This window comes from Lepidochelys kempii, chromosome 17 (assembly GCF_965140285.1).
Source record: "Lepidochelys kempii isolate rLepKem1 chromosome 17, rLepKem1.hap1, whole genome shotgun sequence".
Classification (NCBI taxonomy): Eukaryota; Metazoa; Chordata; order Testudines; family Cheloniidae; genus Lepidochelys; species Lepidochelys kempii.
In genome coordinates, this window is record NC_136396.1 from 22,987,760 (window position 1) to 23,007,175 (window position 19,416).

Consider the following 19,416-nt stretch of genomic DNA (forward strand, 5'->3'; position numbering starts at 1 on the left):
CCTGTGTTATACAGAAAGTTAGAGTAGATGATCACTATAGGCCCCTCTAGCCTTATAATTAATTAAGTGAAAGAAAGCTTATTTACAGACAAAGGCTCAAGAAAGAGTCACTGCCATCTGTATTGTGCCCAGCTTCCCACATAAATCGGCATGGGTGTAATAAACACACTTCCTGCCTCCCTGCGGATGCAATCCTGATTCTGCTGCTTAGACCCAGACTCAAACAATTTTGAGGACAGAAGAGTTCTAACAGAGAATGATTTTCTTCTCCAGCTTTGCTTATTCTAGTCCTAACATGACACAGGGGCATGTACATTAACTGAGAGAGGACTTCATGTTCTGAGCAGACCTGAAAATCAGAGGAGTCCCTTGTTGTGTAATGCTGAAGATCACACTGTGGCTTTGTGACTGTCACTAGCAATTACTATTCACATCCCAAACTCTCAGCCTTCACTCAGCAGAAGATTCTTTGCACTGATGCCTGAGTTAATTAAATTAATTGAGGATTAAATTAAAATGCTAGAGGAACCACACAAATGAACACACTGGCTTTCCAAATTTATACAGCCTATGAGACTGGATAGCTAGGCACCAAATCACCCAAACATAGGGCTACTTTGCACAATTCTAGCCACTTCAGCTGGGCAAAGCAATTCTAATGCTAGTGGACCCCGTTCCAGAGAGCTAAACAATTATCACTGCATCAATTGCTGGTGGATTCCCCCTGCCTAAGGGAATCCTAAGGTGGCACAGAGCTTGTGTAATTTCTCCTGCACCTCAGCTGCCAGATGGGGATGGAGCCAGGGGAAAAGGAAGCATAGTTAAGGCATCCCTGCACCCATTTGGTTTTCATCTTCCAGCTGCTCTACTTAGCGCCAGGACTGGTCCCATCACCCAGGTTTAGGATGCAAAGACTCATGCCAAGTGCTTCTTCCCCAGCCCAGAGAACTGAGGCTGTTGCGCCAATTTCCTTTCATATGTGGTGCTAACACTAATAGCACGTCCTTATTCTTTTGTGACTACCATGGAATAGCTTGGGGGGAGATAGCGCAGTGGTTTGAGCATTGGCCTGCTAAACCCAGGGCTGTGAGTTCTATCCTCAAGGGGGCCATTTAGGGATCTGGGCCGGAAATTGGAAATTGGTCTGGCTTTGAGCGGGGGATTGGACGAGATGACCTCCTGAGGTCCCTTCCAACCCTGAGATTCTATGACTTTTCCAAAGTCTGCAAAAAGATTAGGAATTAATGAGTTAATGTCTCATTTCTTCAATAGAGACGCTTTGCTGACTCACCATTCCAGGAAAATCAGAAAGAGAAGCTTTTTTATGCTAGAAACCAAAGAACAATAATTAAGTGGCATCACATGGCTGACAATCATTACTGTCTCGTTCAAATGCACCCCTGGAAAATCTGCAAACTTTGTTTCTCTTAAAGGAAAAATTCTAGGATTTGTTATACTAACTCAGAGAGCACAACAGAGTTTTAGTAAATAAGAGGTACGTTGAGAGTTCATTGCAGAGAAATTCTAGTGCATCCGTTGGACCTACTTTGTCCTACAACACCATCTCCCAACAGAGACCCATATGATTATGGAAAATCAGACAAAAAGAAATGGCTCTTAAGAAAAAGCTGATTTAGGCCAAATTTGTGTGAATTTCGTAAGAAGGCAGCTTCCTGGCTGATTGTCAAATATTCTGTTGTCGTTTTGAAAACTCATTCTAGTGCCGTTCTCTGCTCTGTAATGTCATGTTTAGAACATTTCATATATTGCACTGGAATGTCTTTTAACAATGCTCACTTTAATTTGGTTGCATCTCACTGAAGAGGCCTCATGCAAAACAAAATCAAGCCAAACGCTAGCACTTATGCCGTGTATTCCAGGCAGTAAAATCATTGGACTGAATGTGGTAAAGAATCCTTGTGGGCAGCATCCTGAATCCAGCCCTCCAGGGGAATTTCAGCTTCCATCACTAGTAGTCACCGGATGCTTCTTCTGTGGGGTGAAATGGGCAAGGTGTTAATAAAGCAGTGAAGGCCCCTGGGAGGCTGGGATTTTGTTTTATCTCTATGGGTTAAGCAGGAACAGGAGGACAAAGGGGAGAGAGGCAATATATCCACCAATCGATGCCCTCAGGCTCTGTGGGAGATGTTCACCTTGCCCAGCTGGAGTCCTTCTCTAATTACCCTAGTCCAGTACAGCAAAGCAGGATTCCCATCTGACTAGGCACAGGAGCCAACAGATGGCCAAAGAACATTTTAGAAGTACGACTTTTAAGTCTAAGACATCTACCAATGAGAACTCATGACACTTTGTGTACAGTGTCCCTCACGCCCCTGGCATTTTTACCACTTGAACCAGAGCGTGCAAATCTACTGGACAGGAAGGGTGGCAGTTGGTTGTATATCACAATGGGTCCTCTTGAACAGGTGACCTCATTTAGTCTAAAATTGTAATAATTAGATAAACAGTCATTAATAAGTTAATTTCTAATTTTTTCAAATGTAGCTTGGGCAAGAAATTTCAATGTTTTATCTGTTGGATATTAGTTGGTTACTTAGCTGCTGAAGAAGGGGAGCTACGTATCTCAGTTGCAGGGCAGGCTCCAGGCACCAGCTAAGGAAGCACGTGCCTGGGGCGGCCCCTGTGGAGTGGCGGCATTTTGGCCAATATTGGGGCGGCTCTTTGGCAGCTCTCTGTTTGCCTTATTTTTTTGGCTTGGGGAGGCAAAAAAGCTCGAGCCGGCCCTGCTCAGTTGAGAACCTGAAGGATCAGAAAGGGCTGAGGAGCAGCTGAGTTCTGCAAAAGGAAAAGGCAGGGAAGCACCTACCAGCCCTGCTCTAGCCTGCTGCGGGAAGCCCGGGGCTGCAAGCCTGAGCTTGCACTGCAGTAGAGAGATCTCCTCGTGCCAGACCTCACCTCTCATGTTTCCTCAGATACCATCAGTTGACACTCCCAGGATGCAGCCACCAGGTATTCCCTGGTTACCAGGATGGCTGTTGTGTGAGAAGGGGATCTGCTAGCCTCTGCAGGGGAGTGACCCACTGCAGCTGACCTCTTCCAGCTCCCTGAACCAGGACTCCTCTTGGCAAGCCATAGTGAAACATTCTCCTTCTGCAGCACGGAACTGCTCCTCACGTCCATCCCACAGCCCCCTGTGCTCCCTGCATTGCCCACTGGCAGAGGTGGTGCTAGCCCACTGGGGGCCCTAAGCAGGAATAACTCTCAACTCAGCCTTATCTTGGGAGCCACTCCTGATCCCTCAGCAATTATTTGCTAAGCACTGACAATGTGCTCAGAACAAGACAACAAGGACAGATGGCTGGAGGGATTGCTGCTCTGACCCACTATGGTAATTTCGATGTGACAGGAAGACCCTGTCCTGAAGAGGTAACAAGCTAAACATTTATATAAAGTCATCCCTGGCAGCCCAGGTTAGCTTTACCTTTGACCAGCCATGCTGAGGGACTGCATGCCCATGAGCTTACTCATAACGGGCCCAATTTTCAAGCCTGTGTGCCTAAATGGAGGCGTCTAAATCTGCATTAGGCATCTATATACCAGTTTCTGGACCTAAGAACCAGCTTTACAAAGCTATTTAGGCACCTCAATATGTAGATAGGCACCCAGTGGGATTTTCAAAAGCACTTCAGGGAATTACATGCCGAACTCGCACTGATTTTCAAGGGAGCTAAAGTATCTTAATCAGTTTAGGTGCTTTTGAAAATCTCACTAGGCCCCTATTTGCATCTTTAAACAACTAAAACCTTTGAAAATATGCCCCATAAGTATATATCTAGGCCCATAAATGCAGATGCAAACATGCACCTTTGCGTATCCTACTTTGAAAATTGAGTTCCCCATGTTACGCTGAGTGCAAGCCAGCCAGTTCTCTCCATACCTACCTTCCCCAGCATGCGTTGATCTCCAAGCTGAGAGGTCCAGCTTCTGTATCCGATTGCAGTTCACAAAGTCTCTGGGGTAAGTATTGGCATAGAAAATACGCCTGGGAACCTCAGTAATGTGGGTGTTATCACAGATTATACGTGGCAAGCTGATCCGTCTCAGGGCGCTTCGCTGCTGGGGAGTGAAAATCCCGATATTCTCCCACCAGAATCTGCCCAAAACAGGAAAAGAGCAGCAACAGATTTTATCCTGTGGGTTTTGATAGACTCGGGACAGCTGGCATGTCATTTCCAATGAAACATGAACACAAGCAACATTTTTCTCTTTAAAAAGAACAGGAGGACTTGTGGCACCTTAGAATAAGAGAATAATAGAATATCAGGGTTGGAAGGGACCTCAGGAGGTCATCTAGTCCAACCCCCTGCTCAAAGCAGGACCGATCCCCAACTAAATCATCCCAGCCAGGGCTTTGTCAAGCCTGACCTCACTAGTGTCGAATAGAGGGGAACGATCATGTCCCTCCATCTGCTGGCAATGCCCCTACTTATATATCCCAAAATGCCATTGGCCTTCTTGGCAACAAGGGCACACTGTTGACTCATATCCAGCTTCTCGTCCACTGTAACCCCTAGGTCCTTTTCTGAAGAACTGCTGCCTAACCATTCGGTCCCTAGTCTGTAGCGGTGCATGGGGTTCTTCCGTCCTAAGTGCAGGACTCTGCACTTGTCCTTGCTGACCCTCATCAGATTTCTTTTGGCCCAATCCTCCAATTTGTCTAGGTCCCTCTGTATCCTATCCCTACCCTCCAGCATATCTACCTCTCCTCCCAGTTTAGTGTCATCTGCAAACTTGCTGAGGGCAATCCACACCATCCTCCAGATCATTTATGAAGATATTGAACAAAACCGGCCCCAGGACGGACCCTTGGGGCACTCCACTTGATACCAGCTGCCAACTAGACATGGAGCCATTGATCACTACCCGTTGAGCCCGACAATCTAGCCAGCTTTCTATCCACCTCATAGTCCATTCATCCAGCCCATACTTCTTTAATTTGCTGGCAAGAATACTGTGGGAGACAATGCCAAAAGCTTTGCTAAAGTCATGGAATAACACGTCCACTGCTTTTCCTTCTTCCACGGAACCAGTTATCTCATCATAGAAGGCAATTAGATTAGTCAGGCATGACTTGCCCTTGGTGAATCCATGCTGACTGTTCCTGATCACTTTCCTCTCCTCTAAGTGCTTCAGAATTGATTCCTTGAGGACCTGCTCCATGATTTTTCCAGGGACTGAGGTGAGGCTGACTGGCCTGTAGTTCCCAGGATCCTCCTTCTTCCCTTCTTTAAAGATGGGCACTACATTAGCCTTTTTCCAGTCGTCTGGGACTTCCCCCGATCGCCATGAGTTTTCAAAGATAATGGCCAATGGCTCTGCAATCACATCCGCCAACTCCTTTAGCACTCTCGGATGCAATGCATCCGGCCCCATGGACTTGTGCACGTCCAACTTTTCTAAATAGTCCCGAACCACTTCTTAGAGACTAATAAATTTATTTGAGCATAAGCTTTCGTGAGCTACAGCTCACTTCATCAGTTTTCTACTGCATGCATCCGATGAAGTGAGCTGAAGCTCACGCAAGCTCATGCTCAAATAAATTTGTTTGTCTCTAAGGTGCCACAAGTCCTCCTTTTGTTTTTGCAGATACAGACGAACACGGCTGCTACTCTGAAATCTTTCTCTTTGTGAGCTTTGTAATGAATGGGGCTTTGTGATGAGGCTGAGCGGACTCGCTCTGAAGTGGAATGTGAGGGACCACTACATTTTTGTTATGGTCTCCCACAGTATTTTTGCCAGCAAGTTAAAAAAGTATGTATTGGATTAATGGACTATAAAATGGATAGAAAGCTGGCTAGATTGTTGGGCTCAACGGGTAGTGATCAATGGCTCCATGTCTAGTTGGCAGCCGGTATCAAGCAGAGTGCCCCAGGGGTTGGTCCTGGGGCCAGTTTTGTTCAATATCTTCATTAATGGTCCGGATGATGCGATTAATTGCACCCTCAGCAAGTTCGCAGATGACACTAAGCTCGGGGGAGAGGTAGATATGCTGGAGGGTAGGGTAGGTCCAGAGTGACCTAGACAAATTGGAAGATTGGGCCAAAAGAAATCTGATGAGGTTCAACAAGGACAAGGGCAGAGTCCTGCACTTAGGAAGGAAGAATCCCATTCACCGCCACAGGCTGGGGACTGACTGGCTAAGCAGCAGTTCCGCAGAAAAGGACCTAGGGGTTACAGTGTACAAGAAGCTGGATGTGAGTCAACAGTGTGCCCTTGTTGCCAACAAGGCCAACAGCATATTGGGCTTTATTACTAGGAGCACTGCCAGCAGATCGAGGGAAGTGATTATTCCCCTCTACTCGGGGCACTGGTGGGCCACACCTGGAGTATTGTGTCCAGTTTTGGTCCCCCCACTACAGAAGGGATGTGGACAAATTGGAAAGAGTCCAGCGGAGGGCAATGAAAATGATTACGAAGTCATGACTTATGAGGAGAGGCTGAGGGAACTAGGGTTATTTAATCTGCAGAAGAGAAGAATGAGGAGGGATTTGATAGCAGCCTTCAACTACCTGAAGGGGGGTTCCAAAGAGGATGGAGCTCGGCTGTTCTCAGTGGTAGCAGATGACAGAACAAGGAGCAATGGTCTAAAGTTGCCGCGGGGTGGGGTCTAGGTTGGATATTAGGAAACACTATTTCACTAGGTGGGTGGTGAAGCACTGGAATGGGTTACCTAGGGAGGCGGTGGAATCTCCTTCCTTAGAGGTTTTTAAGGCCCAGATAGACAAAGCCCTGGCTGGGATGACCTAGCTAGTGCTGGCCCAGCTTAGAGCAGGGGGTTGGACTAGATGACCCCCTGAATTCTCTTCCAACCCTGGGATTCTCTGATTCTATGCTCCCCTGGGTGGGCGAAGCCAAGCCCGCCCCACCCCTTTCACTGGAAGTACCAGGAGCTCCTCTGTTACTGAGCCACAGGAGAGACCGGATGTCTCTTCAGGGGAGCAGACGTTCCTGCAAGAGCCTGGTCCAGCCCAAGTGGACCGACACTTTGCCATCATGGGAGGCAGACGAGGACCCCGAGGAGCTGCCGGAGCTACCCGTGGCCAAGTACCCCGAGCAGAGAGGGGACCTTTGGGACCAGGGCTGGCTCCAATGTTTTTGCCGCCCCAAGCCGCAAAAAAACCCCAAAAACATGTGGCTGAACACGGAAGCGGAGTGATGGTGTGGCCGCCGAATTGCCGCCGGTGACTGTAGAAGAGTCACATCCCGCCGCCGCCGAGGGCGGATTGCCGCCCCAGAGCCCGACGTCCTGCCGCCCCTTTACATTGGCCGCCCAAGGCACCTGCTTGGTTCGCTGGTGCCTGGAGCCGGCCCTGTTTGGGACCCTACATCCAGACTGTGGTGGGGGGGCCCCAGGGAGACCAGACTCTAGTCCGGTCCTGCTGCCAGAGTGTGAGTCAGCATGTTGCGGCTGGAATCCCCGCTGACCCAGTGGCAGATCACCTTGCCACTTTCAGGGGCCTGGGCTGGGATGCAGTGGAGTTGGGTGGGCCTGCGTCCCCCTGATACCCCACCCCTGGATGGCAGCCTCCCCACCATAGGCAAAGAGGCCTGTGTTGGCGTTCACACCCCCCTTCTCCCCCCCCCCCGCCTGAGCCTCTTGTCTGCTTTGGTGCTCAGCTCCCGCTCTGCCCCGCCTGAGCCCCCAGACTGCTTTGGCACTCACCCCTGCAAGAGCCCTAATTGTGACTCTGCTCCGCCCAGAGGGAGCCAGAGCCCCTCTACAGACGGTTTGTAGCTGTCTGCCCAGCCAGGTGGCTGCAGGCTAAAGACTGTTTGTGTTTCTGCCCCCCCCCCCCCCAAAAGGGGCTGGAGCTCTTCCCTATAAGACTATTACTGTAGTCTGCCTGTAGTGAGGTCTGCCTGAAGTCTGCCTGTAGTGAGGGTCTGCCTGAAGTCTGCCTGTAGTGAGGCAGAGTAGCCTCCCTCTCCCACTTCAGAGTGAGGGACCACTACAGGCTTAAATTCCAGTGGCTTTCTATGAATGGGGATCCCCTTTTCTGTATTCAGAATACCTACAGTGGAGCACCCACAGGGACACTACTCGAAGAAGAATAAGTAGATATCAACTGGGATTCCTATCTTTGTATGATCTCTTACCTGTCCCCATCTCGCAGTTTTCTGAACTGAGATCCAATGAGGCAAGCCATGGTGGGCCCAACTCTGCCATTGGGAACAAATGGCTCCGCGAGTGCCCCAATCCAGATGTCGATATTGTCTGGTGTCCCGTACAGGTTCATGAACTTCTTGGCTAGCTTATCATTTCTCAGCTCTTCAGAGAGATCAGTAAAGTTGCGAAGCTGTGAAAGCCCACAGAATTGCCTCCAGGCGTTATACCCTGCAGAACCAGAGCAGAGCAGTCAATACCACCATCTCCCTCCCATCTGTGCTAGCAAGTTGTTCCTCTTCCTTGGGTGACGCAGTCACATATTTGTTTCTAGTGTATTTGAAGTCTTTTCTAAAGCTCTCCCCTTATTGTCTCTGATTTTCTGTTCTTTGTGTCAACTCTTTGTGTCAACTTTAGTTCCAATTAGTACCTTACCTGGCACGATCGGTATAGTTCAGGCAGGATGTCTATTCTTTAGATCATGCTGTTTTAGACATAACCCTTTCCTACCCGGCAGCTTTTACTCTTTGTTTGTTTTGGTGTCAGAGGCACATGAATAATTGTGTCTCTCTATGGAGTCTTAAGTTACTTTCAGGCTCCATTTACAGTTTAAGATTCTAACATATTCTTCCACCTGCTATTAACCAAAATGATCTTTGGATGTATAAAGAGGGGAATGTTGAGTAGAACTAGTGAGATTCTGTCATCTCTGAATACATCACTGTTGGAACACTACATCCCATTCTGGTCTCCACACTTTAAAAATAATATTGAAAACCTGGGCAGCGTTCAGAGAAGAGCTAAGGAATCATTTGAAATCTGGAAAGTACAATTTACACTAAGAGATTTAATGAGCTCAATGTATTTCACTTATCAAAACAAAGATTAAGAGACTCTTTAATCCTGTCAATAATTGCCTATCTAGAGAAGGCACCAGGTATTAGGGAGCTCTTTGCTCTAGCAGATAAAGGCAGAATAAGATCCCATGGCTGGAAGCTGAAGTTAGACAAATTCAAATGAGAAATAAATTGCAGCTTTTTAACAGTGAGTGTAATGAAGCATTGGAACAGATTAGCAAGGGAGGGAGTAAATTATCCTCATTTAGAGGGTTTTAATCAATTTGGGTATCTTTGTAAATGTTCTGTTCTAGTTCAGACACCTGGTAGTAGACCCAGTTGTGTTGCCTTAAAAAGCAGGGAAGAATTATTCCCTCCACTGCAGGAATGACAGGCTGATGTTATATGGTCTGTGTTATGCCGGTCAGATTAGATCCTAGAGGTTACTTCTGGCCTTGAAAACTGTGAATTTATCACCATTCCTCATAGTTTTGAAGTCTGCCTTATTAAGTTTCCCACCACAATGCTATCCTAGTTACAATATCAGCCTAATTGGGCAGTGATCACTGTTAGCCCAGGAAGCTTCTATGCTCCATTTTAATTTTATTAACTCCTGTCTATTACTCAAGACTAAGGGCTTGTCTACACTGAAAACGCTGCAGCTGCCCCACTGCAGTGCTTCAATGAAGACGCTATCTACACCTCCTGTCAACATGGGTACTCCACTTCCCCAAGAGGCGGAACTAGGTCTGTACCAGGGGTCAGGTTGGTTTAACTGTGTCACTCAGGGGTGTGGATTATTCACTCCCCTGAGCGATGTAGTGATACTGACCTAATTTCCTGGTGTAGACCACATCTGAATTGAGAATTGCTTCTTCTGTAGGCACCTCAACAGGCTGATATAAAAAGGTATCATTCTGGTACCAAACTGATATTCCAAACCATTCCCAGATTCATAGAGTGTAAGGCCAGAAGGAACTATTAGATCATCTAGTCTGAGCTCCTGAGTAACACAGGCCAGAAATTTTAGCTTCTCCTGTGCTGAGCCCAACTAAATGTGTCTGAGTAAAGCATCTCTTCTAGAAACGTTTCAGAGTAGCAGCCGTGTTAGTCTGTAGCCGCAAAAAGAAAAGGAGGACTTGTGGCACCTTAGAGACTAACAAATTTATTTGAGCATAAGCTTTCATGAGCAGCTCACTTCATCGGATTTGTTAGTCTCTAAGGTGCCACAAGTCCTCCTTTTCTCTTCTAGAAAGGCTCCAGTCTTGCTCTGAAGACTTAAGGAGGTGAGAATCGACCACTTTCCTTGGCAGCTTGTTCCAATGGCTAATCACCCTCTATTAAAAATCTGTGCCATGTTTCCCATTTGAATTTGTCTGGCCTCAGCTTCTAGCCATTGGCTCTTGTTCTGCCTGTCTCCTCTGCATTAAAGAGCCCTTTAGCACCCAGGCTTTTCTCCCCATGATGGTACTGAAACAGTATAGTCCAGTCACCTCTATATCATCTTTCTGATCAGCTAGTCAGGTGGAGTTTTTTAAGTCTCTCACTGTAAGTTTCTCCAGCCCTCAAATCTTTTTAGTGGCACTTCTCTGTACCATCTTCAGTTTGTCATCATTTTTTTTCATTGGAGACACCAGAAATAGACGCAACATTCCAAGACTGGTCCCACCAATGCCGTACACAGAGGTAAAATCACCTCCTTACTCCTACTCACCATGGTCTAGTGAATCGTAGGGGAGTTAAAGGCATCCACTATCATTTTTCTACCTGCTACTTTTCTTTACGACTCCTCCACTTCTGCAATCTTAGCTGTGAGGTGTTACGGTTGGCTCCTGAGGACACTGACCTGCTCACAGCAGGGGCACATCTGCCACACAATAAGTAGTGATAGCAGATGACAGAACAAGGATCAATGGTCGCAAGTTGCAGTGGGGGAGGTCTAGGTTGGATATTAGGAAAAAATTTTTCACTAGGAGGATGGTGAAGCACTGGAATGGGTTCCCTAGGGAGGTGGTGGAATCTCCCTCCTTAGAGGTTTTTAAGGTCAGGCTTGACAAAGCCCTGGCTGGGATGATTCAGTTGAGGATTGGTCCTGCTTTGAGCAGGGGGTTGGACTAGATGGCCTCTTGGGGTCCCTTCCAACCCTGATCTTCTATGATTCTATGAGCCACAGACAGGACATGTGAGAAGATGCGATTTGTTGAATCAAAGAGGCAGCGTGGTTCAGGAGCTGGGCAGAGTTAGAATGCAGAAATTCCTGAATTCTAGTCCGGGCTTGGCAATGATTCTTGCAGACAAGTCATTAGCTTCCATGCCAGTTTTGCCATTTATCAACTGAAGATAATATGTTTGTTGTGACACAAAGAGAAGAGTTCATCAGTGACTGTTTGCAATGTTCTGTGCAATGTGATGTGAACGTAAAGGATTATGCCACTAAGCATCTAACTCCAGTCAGCTCTTAGCTCCACACTGGCTGCTAAGTCAGTGGCTAACTTTCATAGAATCATAGAATATCAGGGTTGGAAGGGACCTCAGGAGGTCATCTAGTCCAACCCCCTGCTCAAAGCAGGACCAATCCCCAATTAAATCATCCCAGCCAGGGCTTTGTCAAGCCTGACCTTAAAAACTTCTAAGGAAGGAGATTCCACCACCTCCCTAGGTAACGCATTCCAGTGTTTCACCACCCACCTAGTGAAAAAGTTTTTCCTAATATCCAACCTAAATCTCCCCCACTGAAACTTGAGACCATTACTCCTTGTTCTGTCATCTGCTACCACTGAGAACAGTCTAGAGCCATCCTCTTTGGAACCCCCTTTCAGGTAGTTGAAAGCAGCTATCAAATCCCCCCTCATTCTTCTCTTCCGTAGACTAAACATCCCCAGTTCCCTCAGCCTCTCCTCATAAGTCATGTGTTCCAGTCCCCTAATCACTTTTGTTGCCCTCCGCTGGACTCTTTCCAATTTTTCCACATCCTTCTTCTAGTGTGGGGCCCAAAACTGGACACAGTACTCCAGATGAGGCCTCACCAGTGTCGAATAGAGGGGAACGATCATGTCCCTCCATCTGCTGGCAATGCCCCTACTTATACATCCCAAAATGCCATTGGCCTTCTTGGCAACAAGGGCACACTGTTGACTCATATCCAGCTTCTCGTCCACTGTAACCCCTAGGTCCTTTTCTGAAGAACTGCTGCCGAGCCATTCGGTCCCTAGTCTGTAACGGTGCATGGGATTCTTCCGTCCTAAGTGCAGGACTCTGCACTTGTCCTTGTTGAACCTCATCAGATTTCTTTTGGCCCAATCCTCCAATTTGTCTAGGTCCCTCTGTAGCCTATCCCTACCCTCCAGCGTATCTACCTCTCCTCCCAGTTTAGTGTCATCTGCAAACTTGCTGAGGGTGCAATCCACGCCATCCTCCAGATCATTTATGAAGATATTGAACAAAACCAGCCCCAGGACCGACCCTTGGGGCACTCCACTTGACACCGGCTTCCAACTAGACATGGAGCCATTGATCACTACCCATTGAGCCCGACAATCTAGCCATCTTTCTATCCACCTTATAGTGCATTCATCCAGCCCATACTTCTTTAACTTGCTGGCAAGAATACTGTGGGAGACCGTGTCAAAAGCTTTGCTAAAGTCAAGGAACAACACGTCCACTGCTTTCCCTTCATCCACTTTCCTACCTATTGGTTTACTGTGGCACAGTAAAGCAGACAGGACCCAGAAGAGATTCCGGCAAGATCCAAGCCAACACTGTGCTGTCAATATTTATTCTCCATGTCAGACTTTTTGTCGCAGGGTATGTGGATGGCTTAAGGTTGACTACATTTCTCTGTATTCCATTATGGGACTGTCTGGTTTTCCCCCTACGTTTCTAGAATATACTGCAATTTACATTCATTCCTGTGGGGTTTGGCATTTTGGTTTTTCCATTTCCTCTGGAGTTTTGTTTCTGAGATGGAGCCAGCTGGGATCCTCACCTGGGAGACCTTTATCTCTGCCCCGCTGCATGTTAAGTGCCGCTAAATCCAGTCCAGTCCTCATGACCTGTTCAAACAGCCGATCCCGGACTTCATCCACAACCATTTGCCTCTGTGTCATCAGTTTGGCCTGATTAGCCATCAAGCCACGAAGAATAGGGTCAATGCCACCTGCAGGAATTAAACAGGTACTAGTAAATGGCCTTCCACATCCAACAACATTAGGGATGGACACCGCATTTGAAACAGAGGCCCTACCTGGGCTTTTGTTCATACATCTACTGGTATAGTAGATGACTTGGGAACCTAAGCTTTGAATTTCCTGATATCTGGAAAAGTGCTCCTTCAGAAAAGGAGGGTGGTCCAGCAGTTAACATGCTGACCTGGGACTCAGGAGACTTAGGTTGAATTCCCTGCACCATCACAAACTTCCTAGGAGGCCTTGGGCAAGATACTCAGGCCCCAATCCAAAAAAGGTGCATGGCCATTGTAAAGATTCACTTCTCGGTGCCTGGAAAATCAGGGGACCCACAAAGCCTGAGGTAGGCATCAGTGCATAGGGGGGTGGGGGAGAGAGGCACCCGAGGAAAGGCTCCACCAAAGCTCGGTGGGGAGCCATCCCAACTAGCCAACGGGGGAGGCAGATCAGAGGGCAGTGTTCTAAGCCCCACCCCCTCGCAGAGTTCAGCACCCAAATCCAGGCTGCAGGAAGACGCCTATCTCTGCTAGCAATCCACAGCCAGGAACCCCTCTGCTGGAGTCAGGAGGTTTAGATGGCTGCCTAGCTTCCCACAACACTGAGGAAGCTGCCTCCTGTATAACCTTCAGTGCACTGGTTTGGGCACTCACCCAGGACATGGGAGACCAAGTTCAATTCCGTCCTCTGCCTGATATGTAGAAGGGATTTGACCAAGGCTCTTCCCCTGCTCATATGAACACCCTAATGACTGAACTATGGGATATTCTGGTAGCAGTGCTGTCAGTCTCTCTTGTGAAAGCTGTTCTACTGTAACTAAATATTAATTGGGCCAGAGAAAGCATGAGAATCTCCCTATAGTCCAGTGTTTAAGGCACTCACCTAAGAGGTGGGAAAGCCCTCTTCAAACTTTTTCGCCTCATCAGGAAGAGGATGGAATTAAACTGGGGCCTCCCCCTTCCTGGGTGAGTACCCTAGCCACTGGATTAAAGGCTATAAGGGAGGCCAGCTCTTCCTCTTCCTCCCTCCTTGCCTGACTGTTCTGTGTAGCATTAGGCATGTTCTGAGCACACCCATTGGACTGGGTCCTGCAGGAAGATAGGTGGAGGAACATGGTCAGGGTAGAACCATAGACCCCAAAGGAGCATTTGCAGCAAATGCATTTAGGCACCTAAAGGGTTAAATGGCAGCTGAGTGGGGGTTTTGTGACTTACAGTGGTGCCTAAACAGGGATTTTGTGAATCTCTCCTGTATTCTCTCTGGGCCTCAGTTCCCCATCTGCAACTGGGGACAGTAAGAATATCAGAACGGCTATCCTGGCTCAGAGCAGTGGTCCATCTAGCCCAGTGTCCTGTCTCTGACAGTGGCTGATGCCAGATGTCTGCCCTATCTCACAGGGGTGTTGTGAGGATAAATACCTTAAAGATTTTGTGAGCTACAGCTCACTTCATTGGTGAGCTGTAGCTCACGAAAGCTTATGCTCAAATAAATTGGTTAGTCTCTAAGGTGCCACAAGTCCTCCTTTTCTTTTTGCAGATACAGACTAACACGGCCGCTACTCTGAAACCTTAAAGATTGTGAGAGACCCAGACCATATGGTGATGGGGACCATGTAAATACCTCACATAACTCCAAACTTCCTGCATTCAGGTCTTTTTTCCTCCCCTCTCAGGAAAATGTTTATCTTCAGTGATTTTATTAACAACTATAAACATTTAACCAACCACGTGTGAGCTACCCCAAGAGGACGGTTTCTACTTTGACCACTCAGAGGAACTGTGCTGGGATGGCAAGATGCTTTGGCCACTGGTGACTGGCAGGATTCACTGGCTGATTTTGAGACAACGACCCCTATGTTGATGTATCCTGTTGTGAAGTCTGGCCATAGTGGCAGACGGGAAGTGTCTGACCAGAATGGGTGTGGGGCAGCGGAGAGTAGGACTGCAGGAAGGGTTTTACCTTGTGTCACAATTTTCCACGTAGCAAAGAATTCTTTGCTGAGGAGAGTTGGGGGGCCTACAGGCTGGTAGCGATCATCCAAGCGGAACACAAAGGGCTGAATCGAAGCGTGAGCAAAGCGGAAAGCGATGGTGAAGATGCTGGATATTCGGGGATCCACAGAGTCATTGTACCCCTTGTAGAAAGGAATAGCTTTCCTGAAGTTATTTCCCAGCACGCGGGGCAAGTAGTCTCTGAAGGTTATAATCTGGGGAAAACAAGGAGAGGATGATCCACTCATGGCACCAACCATCAGCTCCCTGGGAGTGCAGAGAGGGCTATGCTCATCTCCCAAGAGTTATTCTATGTAACTGTTTCAAAACCACCTGTCTGGGAACACGCAATAAAAGGGCAAGTGCTTGTACAAAATGGGAGCAGAGAAAGTGCACAGGACAGGGGCTACCCAACAATCTGTCTGTTGACTTGGCCAGACACTCTTTTCACCCAAACACACTTTAGTCCCAGGTACCAGATTGTAACTTACTTCCTAACTTTGTGGCACAGACTCATGGTCCTTTCTACAGCTGGCCATTTTATCACATGGTCAGTGATGCATCCTTCGGCAGGCCAGATTTGGGTGTCAGCACAAAAGTCCTCTGCATATGGCTGCGGCTTCCCCAGCCATGCAATTGTTTCAGAATCTCAGCTTTCGTTACAAATAACAAAGTTTCCACCCTTCATGTTTGCTCAGAAAAGAATTAAAACACGCCCCAGCAGGCTACTGTGAGCACATCAGACCTGTCCTCTACTTCCTACGCTTGCTTACCATAGAATTTCACATTAAGTTCAAGGTCTCAGTCCCAGGGTATCTAAAAGACTAGCTAAAGCTCCCGGATGAAACCTGTGATCGACAACTCTGCTCCTCTGGCACAATGGAACTCTCAACAATCAGAGTAAAGATCATCGGTGTAAGAGACAAGACTTTTTCCGGGTTTAGTCTGACACAGTGCAATGAACTCCCCCAAGAATCAAGGACCATCCCATATCTCCTTGCTTTCCACTCCAGGTGCAAGGCACATTTCTTTGACCTTGCCAGTCAAAGGGGGCTGGTGGTTCCTAAAAGATGTAATCCTAGATGCTCAATATCAAGCTATTCCAGTGCAGAGAAAAGAAAAGAAAAGCCACAAGAGGCCAATGTGGCTTCATGAGGATCTTCATAGCTATCTACAAACCAAAAGGGATCCATAAAAGAAATGGAAGGAGGGGCATGGCACCAAGGAAGGATACATGGGATAGCGTGAGTGTGTAGGGACAGAATCAGGAGAGCCAAGGCAAAGAATAAGTTACAGCTGGCAAGGAATGTTAGAGACAAGAAGGGGATCTGCAAATATGTCAGACAAAAAAGGGAAGATCAGGGATGCTGAGGGTCCACTGTTCAATGGAGAAGGTGAACTGGTAATGGAAGATGATAGGAAAGAAGAGCTGCTCAATGTCTACTTTGCTTCAGTTTTCACGCACCAAATAACACGTGACTGGACGACTAGCGAAGTTACCATAGACAATAAAGGGGAAGGGATGCAGATCGGGATAAGTAAAGAACACATCAGAGATCTTCTGACTAATCTGAATGAATTCAAGTCAGTGGGGCCTGATGTTATTTATCCCAGGGTGCTGAAGAAATTAGCTGAAGAAATCTCAAAGCCACTGGCAATAATATTTGCAAACTCATGGATGACAGGAGAGGTCCCGGAAGACTGGAGAAGGGCAAATCTGGGGCTCATCTTTAAAAAGAGGAAAAAGGAGGAGCCAGGAAACTACAGACCAGTCAGCCTGACCTCCATCCCTGGGAAGCTACTAGAGCAATGTACAAAACAGTTAATTTGCGAATACCTGGAGGCTGAAGGGTGATCACAAGCAGCCAACATGGATTTATCAAGAACAAATCATGTCAAACCACCTTGATTTCCTTCTTTGACAAGGTAATTCGTTTAGTGGATGGGGGAAATGCGGTGAACATAAATACCCTGACTTTAGCAAGTCTTTTGACACAGTCCCACAAGACATTCTAATAAGTAAGTGGGAGAAATGCAGGCTCAGTGGAACTACCATTAAGTGAATACATGATATGTTAAACAACCACAAACAAAGAGTAACTATTAATGGAATGATGTCAGATTGGAAGGAGGTCTTGGGTGGAGTTCCACTGGAATCTGTTCTGGGCCCAGTGTTGTTTAACATTGTTATTAATGACCTGGATGTAGGTATAGAGAGCACACTGATCAAGTTTGCAGATGACACAAAGCTGGGGGTGGTTGCCAACACTTTGGAGGGTAGAGCTAAAATTCAGAGGGATCTTGATAAACTGGAGAACTGGGCTAGACAACAAAATGAATTTCAACAAAGACAAATGTGAGGTGCTACACTTAGGGAAGAAAAACCAAATGCACAAATACAGAATGGGGGAAAACTGGCTTGGCAGCAGCTCTGCTGAGAAGGCTGTGGGGGTTGTGGTGGATCACAGCTTCAACATGAGTCAGCAATGTGATGCTGTTGCAAAAAAAGCAAATGCAATTTTAGGCTGTATTAACCTAAAGCTGGTTAGGCCTCAGCTGGAGTACAGTGTCCAGTTTGGGTCACCAATGTGTAGAAAGGATGAAGAGAAACTGGAAAGGATCCAGAGGTGAGGGACAAAGATGATCAAAGGAATGGAACACAAGCCATATAAGCAAAGGCTGAAGGAACCGGATATGTTTAGTTTGGAAAAGAGGAGATTAAAGGAGGAGATAATATGATCTTCAAATACTTAAAAGACTGCCATAAAAAAGATGGAGAAAAGTTGTTCTCTCTTGCCATAGAGGACAGTACAAGAGGAAATCGGTAAAAACTACAGCATAGCAGATTTAGATTAAATCTCAGGAAAAACTTCCGAACTGTAAGAGCAGTAGGGCAATGGAACAGAGGCCTCTGGAGGTCATGGAAACTCCCACACTGGAGGTTTTCCAAAGGAGGCAGGATAGCAGGCTGTCTTGTATGGTTAAGACAGTGGTTTTCAAACTTTAGCAACCCGAGGACACCCTTGATTTAAAATTTTTCGGGGACACCCAAGGCCCTCCACTTAGCCCTGGCCCTGCCCCCTTCCCTGAGGCCATGCCCCACCCCTTCTCCAAGGCCCCATCCCTGCTCACTCCATCCCCCCTCCCTCTGTTGCTCGCTTTCCCCCATGCTCACTCACTTTCACCAGGCTGGAGCAGAGGGTTGGGGTGCAGGAGAGGGAGTAGGGTGCAGGCACTGGGAGGGAGTTTGGGTGCAGAAGGGGGTGTGGGGTGCAGGCTCTGGAAGGGAGTTTGGGTGTGGGAGCGGGCTCTGGGCTGGGGCAATGGGTTGGGATGCAGGAGGGGGTGACGGGTGCAGGCTCCAGCTGGGCAGTGCTTACCTCGGGCAGCTCCCGAAAGTGACTGGCACATCCCTCTGACAGCAGCTCCTAGGCTGCGTGGCCAGGGGGTCTCTGCACGCTGCCCCTGCCCACAGACACCACCCCTGCAGCTCCCATTGGCTGCAGTTCATGGCCAATGGGAACTGCGGACTCAGCACTTGGGGCGGGGGCAACGTGTGGACATCCCCCCCCCAAGGGTTGCAGGGACATGTCGGCCACTTCCGGGAGCGGCACGGAGTCAGAGCAGGTAGGAAGCCCGCCTTAGCCCCACTTAGCCCCACAGACTTTTGGCATGCAGGAAGCGCTGGGAGGGAGGGGCAGGAGTTGATGGAGGGATGGGGAGATCAGCAGAGCCCCTCAGGTACCCTCAGGGGTCTGCAGACCCCAGTTTGAGAAATCTGGTTTTGACACAAGAAATCCTTGGCAGTGGGTTAAAGTAGATGACCCTTGCAGTCCCTTCTAACCAGTGATGAGCTGCCAGAAGCTGAAGAACTGGTTCCCTCGGTCACTCTGGGTCTTCGGCAGTGCTGCCGAAGGGCCAGAGCGCTGCTGGGGGAGTAAAAATTCTCAGGGAAGCTTCCCCAGCCAAGAGCTCAGGCACTGGCCTCCCTCTTGGGGGGGCTCTGCCCCTCCCTTCTGACCTTTCGGCTCCACAAGTCAGATGAGGGCTGAAAGTGGCAGTGTCTCCCAAACACCATCCACTTGTGGCTCCAAAGGGAGATGCTGTTTCCAGCAGCCTGTGCAGATCTGTGAAATCCCGTCCATCCTTTCTTGCATACTATAACCAATTTCCAGAAGAGTTAATAGTGCTGACATTTAAATTATCACCATTATTGAGCATAACCCCAAATATACATACAATACGATGGGGGCTAATTTAGCTACAACTAATCAGGAGAAAGA

General features: G+C 47.8%; 1 protein-coding gene across 1 annotated transcript in view; it reads right to left on the reverse strand.

The window, feature by feature from the left end:
• Nucleotides 1–1,607: 1,607 nt before the first annotated feature.
• Nucleotides 1,608–19,416, reverse strand: part of MPO (myeloperoxidase) — a 72,453-nt gene continuing 54,644 nt past the window's right edge. The window contains exons 10-14 of the mRNA XM_073315135.2: nt 15,102–15,348; nt 12,947–13,117; nt 8,119–8,356; nt 3,903–4,114; nt 1,608–1,992 (exon numbers count right to left, since the gene is read on the reverse strand). Coding sequence (XP_073171236.2) covers nt 1,970–1,992; nt 3,903–4,114; nt 8,119–8,356; nt 12,947–13,117; nt 15,102–15,348 — 891 coding nt within the window. The 3' untranslated portion in view covers nt 1,608–1,969. The remainder of the gene's footprint in view (nt 1,993–3,902; nt 4,115–8,118; nt 8,357–12,946; nt 13,118–15,101; nt 15,349–19,416) is intronic.